This window comes from Lipotes vexillifer, unplaced genomic scaffold (assembly GCF_000442215.2).
Source record: "Lipotes vexillifer unplaced genomic scaffold, Lipotes_vexillifer_v1.1 scaffold232, whole genome shotgun sequence".
Classification (NCBI taxonomy): Eukaryota; Metazoa; Chordata; class Mammalia; order Artiodactyla; family Lipotidae; genus Lipotes; species Lipotes vexillifer.
In genome coordinates, this window is record NW_006793997.1 from 573,905 (window position 1) to 582,447 (window position 8,543).

General features: G+C 41.4%; 1 protein-coding gene across 1 annotated transcript in view; it reads right to left on the minus strand.

The window, feature by feature from the left end:
- Positions 1-270: 270 nt before the first annotated feature.
- The window catches only part of IQCK (IQ motif containing K), a 43,674-nt gene continuing 35,401 nt past the window's right edge, over positions 271-8,543 (minus strand). Inside the window, exons 5-7 of the mRNA XM_007466922.1 lie at positions 4,303-4,355; positions 4,088-4,165; positions 271-361 (exon numbers count right to left, since the gene is read on the minus strand). Coding sequence (XP_007466984.1) covers positions 271-361; positions 4,088-4,165; positions 4,303-4,355 — 222 coding nt within the window. The remainder of the gene's footprint in view (positions 362-4,087; positions 4,166-4,302; positions 4,356-8,543) is intronic.

The window sequence follows — 8,543 nt, forward strand, 5'->3', positions numbered from 1 at the left end:
CCAGTGTGAACATGTAATGTAGTGTTTCTGTCTCTTTCTGAAAATTGGTTGTTAAATCATTAACACAATTCAGAAAATATAGTAATTTATGAGAAAAATGTAAGACATCATTCTTAGAAAAGTTAACAATGCTTTTCCATGTACTTAAGATCCTGTAGGGGAACAAAATTTGCCGCCCAAAATGTCTCTTTGCCATGTGGATTATCTCAAGCTGAAAACAATCAAGGCCCAAAAGACCCAGGAAGAAACTTTGACCTTCCTCCTAACTGCCTAAAAAGAATTTAGATGGAAGGCCTGTGCCTGGAATAGAGTTATCACTAGAGATATCGGCAAAGAATGTGGGTTGGGTGTGGTGGGGAAACTTAGACATCAGAGTCCACTCTCTGTCCCACTGTCTCCACAGGGCCCCTCCAATATTTATTTACCAAACATTTGCTTTTCCATCTTCATGGCAATTGCCTTCCTCCCCTTTGAAGTCTCAGGTCCCTACCCCTAACATCCTCTGTTGTCTTTAACTGCAGATGGTATTTAAGGTGAGGGTTTCAGACATTTTGGTGAGTTACTCAGTTCTCCTGGGCCTCTCCCATGTATACAGGTTATTAAACTTTTGTTTGATTTTCTCCTGTTAATCTGTCTCAGGTCAATTTGATCCTTATACTGTGCAGAAGGACCTAGAAGGGTAGAGGGAAATTTCTTGCTCTCAGACAATCCTCTGGGCCTAGTCTAGACCTTTTACTATATTAGCTTTGCCAGTTTTCAACACTGATTTTACCCAACCATCTGTTTTCTCCACCTCTTTTCCAGGGTTGCTGGAAATAATCTCATAAGCAGGCTGTTTATATGCATCACAAATTCAGGCCATCGGCTGGGCCATCCCTACTCATCCCTAGTTGATTCCCTATCGGTTTCACCACAGCAGCTGTTGCAGCCTCCTCCCTTCCCCCACAAGCCTCCGGAACCTGGGGCTCCTTCTCAGCAGATACCTTCACATCCACACGAACAACCAGAATGACAGTACCCACCGTGAACTTTCTCAGCTTTTCTCCCTTCCCCCTCAGATTTCCTCTCACTTTTCCCTCTGGATTCAATCAGAAGTTCTCAACCAGGGGCAATTTTTCTGTCTCCCCACATTTGCCAGTATCTGGAGACATTCTTGATGGTGAGGACCACAGCGGGTGCTACTAGCATGTGGAGTGGGAGAAGGCTGGAGATGCTGTGAAACATCCTACGGGCCAGCCCCTCACAACAAAGAATTACCGGGTGATGGATGTCAGTAGGCTTGGGGAAACGTGGGTTAGAGATGGTCTCTTGGCTCCTGCCCTACCTGCCTCTCTGCTCTCCCTGTTCAAGAGCATTCTCGAGAAGGATATAGCACCTGAGTTCTTGCCTCTTCAAGACCAAATCTGGGCACCAACCAGCTTGGCCACTGGCCCAACCTAACTGGCTCCAGGCCAGTGGTAGAGTGGGGCATAGATGGTCTTGTGCATCCCCATTTCCCTTTAATGCTTTATTGACATTTGTTTTACAACACTCACTACAGAAACTACAGCTACTTGTAAACACATCTCTCTCACTCCAAGGGTCACAGCCATATTTTTTTCATCTCTGTTTTCTCCACAGCACCAAGCTCTTTGCATTGCATTTGGTAGATGTTCAATAAATATTTATTGCATCAAATTAGATTAGTATCATTTACATTTTTATCATGCTCGGGGCATCTCTTTGAAAGGTAATGGAAGCAGAGAACACAAATGCCAGTTAAAGCAAGAGCTTTTGTGTTTTTGTTCTTGTGGAGTCCAACTGAAATGCTTGCTATTGCTACCTTGCAGTATACTTACATGAGCTGCCAGTGGAAATTAGCAACTATTTTAAATTAAGGTATTTTTATGATAAATGACTAGAGATTTGAGAGAACTCTTACTTAGAGAAACTCTTATTTTTAAGACTCTTCTTCATTGTTTTTTTAAAATATTTATTTATTTACTTACTTGTTTGGTTGCATCAGGTCTTAGTTGCGGCAGGTGGGCTCCTTAGTTGTGGCTCCAGAGCTCCCTTATTGTGGCTTGTGAACTCTTAGTTGCAGCATGCATGTGGGATCTAGTTCCCAGAACAGGGATCGAACCCAGGCCCCCTGCATTGGGAGCGCAGAGTCTTAACCACTGCACCACCAGGGAAGTCCCTTCATTGGTTATTGTAAGCGGGAAAATGTTTCATTTTCAACCTGGAGAACTATGCTAATCTTTCACTTATTAATCATTTATAATCTATAAATTATAGGCTTTCCATTTTCATAGTGGACAAAATTAGGCAGAGGCTTAGAAGCTTAATAAGAAGCAAGATTTTCTAATATCGTTCTCTTTCTAATGTATAGGTAGTCTCAGACTTTTAAAAACTGGTAATACCTGAATTCTTTTAAACTCTCAAAATTGAGAAAGTCAGCCAAGGGTCTATTCAGCTTGGCATTCCCCAGAAGGGCAGATTTAAGCAAAAGATGTGACATTTGAGGGCTAAGGGTCTAATTTCATTTTTTTCTACTCTGTTTAATATGGGATTTTACAAAACTTACTTAATTTCCTAGTGCCTCAGTTTCCTGACATTGTTCTTGCAAAGGGCTGGTGTGAAAATATTTTCAAAGAAATAAGTTAAATATTGTTTTCTCTAAATTGAGTTGTCTTTCTTCCACTTATGGCTTAAAATTGTGGATCACTGCTTAAACGTCATCCTCCAGGGACTTCCCTGGTGGTCCAGTGGCTAAGACTCCACGCTCCCAATGCAGGGGGCCTAGGTTCGATCCCTGGTCAGGGAACTCAATCCCGTATGCCATAACTAAAGATCCTACACATGGCAACAAAAATTCTGCATGCTGCAACTAAAGATCCCAAACATGGCAACAAAGATCCTGCATGCCACAACTAAAGATCCGGCACACAGCAACAAAGATCCTCCGTGCCACAACTAAGAACCGGCGCAGCCAAATAAATAAATACTAAAAAAAAAAAAAAAAAGTCATCCTCCAAGTGAGGTCTTTCCTGACCACCCTATATAAAATTAAGTCCCGTCAATACTCTATATTCTCCCCTCTCTGCTTTATCTTTCTCTATAGCACTTACTTGCTTATTGTCTGCCATCCCCCACCAGAATATAAGCTCCATTAAGACAGGAGCTTTGGCTACTTTGTTCACTGCTTTATCTCCAGCACCTAGAATGATGTTTGGCACACAGTAGTACTCAATAAACATTTATTGTATGAATGAATAAATTATGCAAATCTAGAAATGACATATGCTATAAAGCTAACAAAGGCATGAATTAGATGTAATTGAATCAACATGGCTAGGTCTCCAAAGCATGCATTTGAGTCAAATAAAAGCAAGTTGCAGGATAATGCATAAATGTCCTCATCTGCAAAATAGGGCTGGTAATAGCATTGTTATGAGGATCAGGTTAGTACATTAGTGTTAAATGCTGAGACCCGTGTTACAAGCACTCAATAAATGTTAGTGGTCATCATTATTATTGCTATATCACTGATGATAAACAGTTCACATAAAGTAATATTACTAATTTTGTATGATATAATCTAATTTTATATAATTAAGTAACTAATTTTAAGACTATGGAAGGATGCAGTATAGACCAAGCTGATTAATTCTGTGAGGAGAGAAAAATCAGATTAGAATGACGGTCAAAGAGAGTATTAACTTCACCTGTCGTGTTCTAATATTTTAAATGTAAATGATGCATATAACTAAAAAGTAATATTTAGAAAAATTTAGTTGTATTTCCTGAGACATAATGACCTTTAGGGCTAGGAGGAGAGGAAGAGAGAATGGAGAGATGAATTACTTAGGATAAGAAAATTTTTTAAGTTTTCTATTTTATTTCTGAAGTGCTTCTTGAATAATCACTGCATGATAGGATGCCCTTAGCCTAGAATAAAAATAACCAGAGAAAAGAGCCACATACACAACTGATCCAGGGTCCTGGATGGATTACATGAATTAGTTCTCATAGATTGGAGGAAACTATCATTAACACAATCTTCAAGTTGGGAATAAATTATTCAAAGCCTTGTGTGATTACTTACTGCAGTTTCAGCCACTCTTCCACAAATGGAATGGAGAAGAATTCTGTGAATGTCTCCCCTGTCCTCTTTGGATTTTGACTGGTCACGATGCCATATGTTTTGATTAACAAGAAAACAATAAGCAAGAATTCAAGTCAATTGTTGCTATTCTGCTGGCAAATTAACACTATTGAACCCTTAGGGTCATGGAATATTCAAAGACGTGAAAAACTTACTTGTATAACCATTCGGTCAGAAAATCACAGGCAATGAATTTGGTTCTTTTCCTCTAAAGAGAGAAGAGAGAATTAAATTATATTCTTTGCCCCCATGTTTAAGGTGGACAAAGGAGGAGGGGTTAATTGATTGCTTGTGTTAGATGAAATACGCACAAGTCCTTGGTGAGGTTTATAAGCACGTCAACAAACAATAACTCAGGCAATGTAAAGAATTCTGACAACATTTCGCTAGTCATCTTGGGGTAAGCATATATCCTGACTATATTAGCAGGGATTAATAAAAGACAATGCACATAGTAGGAGGCTTATGACATGCATTTTGGATTTATCTCAGAAGGATTTCTTTAAATCTAGACCTTGATTCAGAGTAAATATATTTATCGCTTTCCCCCAGTCCACTCAGATCCTCAGAATAGCAGTACTTCGGGTCTGGGTGCCGTTGGCCAGTGCATTGACTCTGCCAGCTGCCCACCCATCAGCCCCTCTCCACTTCATCCTATTACCAGAAACCTGATGACACTCAGTCCAGGGGAAAAACTACATTTCCCAGCCTCCCATGTAGCAAGGGACAACCATATGACATAGTTCTGCTGTTTGAGATAGAAATGGACATGTCCCATGGAGTTCTGAGAAAGCGCTACTTTCTTGATTTCTGCTACCCTTTTCTTTGAGGTTTCCTTCTACTTCTTTCAGTCTGGAACACAGATGTGGGGCTGGAAGTGGAGCAGCACCTACCAGCCAAGAGGCCAAAAGCAGGGGGTTAGAAGGAACCTGGGCCTTTAATGACTTCTTTAAGCCACTGTACCAGTTTGTGGCTGACCTACTCTGGATATCCTGATACGTAAGGAAAAATAAACTCCATCTGGATTATTGGCACTGTTCTTGAGTTTTCATAACATGAAGCTGAATGCAGTTCCTAGGTGATAGATAGCTAGTAAGCCACAGGGAAAGAACGTCCTAGAGTAATGAGGGACGAGGCTCGCAGAACAGCAATGGAGAGGAGCACTGGGTATCCTGCCTCCTAGTCCCATTTAAAGTGTCTTGTAACCCAAACAGAACCAGTTAATCCTTTTAGAAGATTGTTATGGGACTTCCCTGGTGACGCAGTGGTCAAGAATCGCCTGCCAATGCAGGGGACACAGGTTCGAGCCCTGGTCCGGGAAGATCCCACATGCCGTGGAGCAACTAAGCCCATGTGCCACGACTACTGAGCCTGTGCTCTAGAGCCGGCAAGCCACAACTACTGAGTCTGTGTGCCACAACTACTGAAGCCCACACGCCTAGAGCCCGTGCTCCACAACAAGAGAAGTCACCGCGATGAGAAGCCCACGCACGGCAGCGAAGAGTAGCCCCTACTCTCTGCAACTAGAGAAAGCCCATGAGCAGCAACGAAGACCCAAGGCAGCTAAATAAATAAATAAATATTGTTAAAATAGCAGGGGCTAAGAACCAGTCGTTGGTTAGTTACCATGTGAAGAGACCCTTCCCAGGAATGAAGGCAAGACAGACTCTGCTGGAAATTCTCTTTGCCCCTCCAGGTGTACCCTTTTCTGCCACACTCTGTGCCTTAGGAGGCTGATTTTATGGTTCTTATCAACCAGGCTCATTTACTCTGTTGTTGGGTCCAGCCACTGGGAGGTACCAGCAGGAGATCCGAGAGAGGGAAGAGAGAAAGGCAGGGTATAATGGGTTGAGCTATGTCTCCTCCCGGCCCCTTTGCCCCAAATTCATATTCTCCCACACTTCAGAAAGTGACCTTCTTTGGAAATTGGATCATAATTAGTTAAGCCCAGTGACTCCTGAAGTACACAACAACTCCAACGAGAGTGAACAAATTTGGGGTTCTATTACTAAGGAAGAAGAGTAGACCACCAATGGCAGATTCCTAACGACACTGTGCTAGACCCTGGATCCAGCTATGCCTGAAGCCAAAATCCCCTGAACCTTTCAGGTCCATGAGCCAATATATTTCCTTTTTTTACTCAGCCAGTTTGTGTTGTTTATTGCTTGCAACAGTAAGAGTTTTAGTTACTATTCCTTTCTTCTCCCATTGGCTAACTCCATTTGCCTTTCAAGATGCCTCCTGGGGGCTTCCCTGGTGGCCCAGTGGTTAAGAATCTGCCTGCCAATGCAGGGTACACAGGTTCGAGCCCTGGCCCAGGAAGATCCCACATGCCATGGAACAACAAAGCCCGTGCACTACAACTACTGAGCCTGTGCTCTAGAGACTGCGCACCACAACTACTGAAGCCCGCATGCCTAGGACCTGTGCTCTGCAACAAGAGAAGCCACTGCAGTGAGAAGCCCGCCCTCTGCAGCTAGAGAAAGCCCACTCGCAGCAACCAAGACACAACACAGGCAAAAATAAAATAAATTAATTAAAAAAAAAAAAGATGCCTCTTGGAAGCCTTTCTGAGCATTCTTACCCTCTTCAGTTTAGAGTAAGTGCCTCCCACCACCGCCAGTTCTGTGTGTCCCTCTGTCATAGCACCTCAGGTGTAACTGTAACCTAACTGCCAGCCCACATGCCCATTTCCTCTATCAAACTATAAATTCTCTGAGGACAGGGGATGTGTCTTCTTTTGCTTTACGTTGCCAGTGCTTGCGTGCCTGGCAACCAGTAGGTGATCAATGAGTGGTGAGTAAGTGAATGAATGACCTCACCATTCAACTCTCAAGCAAAAAAGCAAGAAGGAACTCATGCACAGGAATTCTGACATTTATGAGTAGGCATTGCTAATAAATTGTGGACAATTTCTCTTCACTTTCTTCCCCAATGTCTTATTTATTAGGGGAAATATTTTCTTCTTCTTTTTGTCTTTTTCCCCCTTCACTTTGAAATAGCAAAATTAGCTTTATAAGCTTAAATAAGGTTAAAAAAGATTGTTGTAAAATTGATTCTCACCAAAAAGGAAAGTGCCACTTAAGATTTTTCACTGAAAGCTTTATTATAACTGTTAGTAAATAAAATACTGGTGCCTGAGTTGCTGGAGATGCAGTCTTTTACCTCACTGCTGATAGCCTTTTATTAAAAAATTGAAACACTGCTAGCCATGGTAATAAAATTAAATGTACTAGACCATGTAATGGGGTCTTCTAAGTCTGCATTGCAAGAGTAAGATTCCCCTTGAAAAGCTGTCTTCAACCAAAATAAGAAAATACTCATACAACAATGCAAATATGTATCTAGCATGAATTGCTGTCTAATAATTTAAATAATCCTGCAGTTGTAGGATGGCAATGTCTCTCTCTCTCTCTCTCTCTCTCTCTCTCTCTCCTTACAAAAGATACATTGTTCCCTTAGCATTCACTGTACCGTTTGGTGGTAAAGATTCCTTCTATGAAGGGAATGCGGTTTGACTTACTCTATTAAATAGACTTTTAAAATAGCCAAATGGTCTGATGTATGAAGGTCATGTAGACAGATTTAATCATTTTGATGCAAAGAAATAAAATTGAAGAAATTGTGTTTTCCTTCTGTCCTGGGCAAGTGTGGACGTGCTGTGCATACTCAGACACACAGAACAGTGGGGATATTGTTCAGCTGTTGTTTAGTTTAAAAATTATCTGCTGGGAGCTGAAAGAGAGAAGGGAAAGCAAATGAAAAGTTGTGGTGAGTGAAGAGATAAGAGAGGAAGTAATAGAGAGAAAATTAAAGAGTGAGATTAAGAAAGTGTGGGCACTGGGGTTTATGTAATGTGGACAAATACACGGAGTTCATGATTGTTAACGGGTAAAAATGTCCAAGTTTGGGTAAGCAGGGTGATCAGTTAAGGCAACCTTATACGAGGTTAAAAAACAGTTTTTAAAAAATCCAGAATTAAAAGGAAAAAGACTAAGCGTCAAGGGATAAGGCATCATCATGTCATCATGAATCTGCAACTCTGTTGTGCATCCAAGAAAACAAGATGGGTGGACAGCAGGATGAGTTGATAGGCTGGTGGACAGATAACGATGAAGCAAATAAAGCGAAACAGTAACCATGAAACCTAGGTGGTAAACATGTGGGTGTTTACTCTGAAAGTCTTCCAGCTCTTGTACATGTTGGAAAAAAGTTTATAATAAAAATGAGGGCAGGAGAACAAATCATAAAAGACTCAAACCCCAAAGAGAGAAAGGGCAGAAATCAGACAGTATTTTGTACCAATTTTTATGTTGAATACACGTATAGGAGGCAGACTGGAGGACTGAAGATGGGAAAGAGGAACAACTCACATTAGAAAGCCACTGACGCTCTT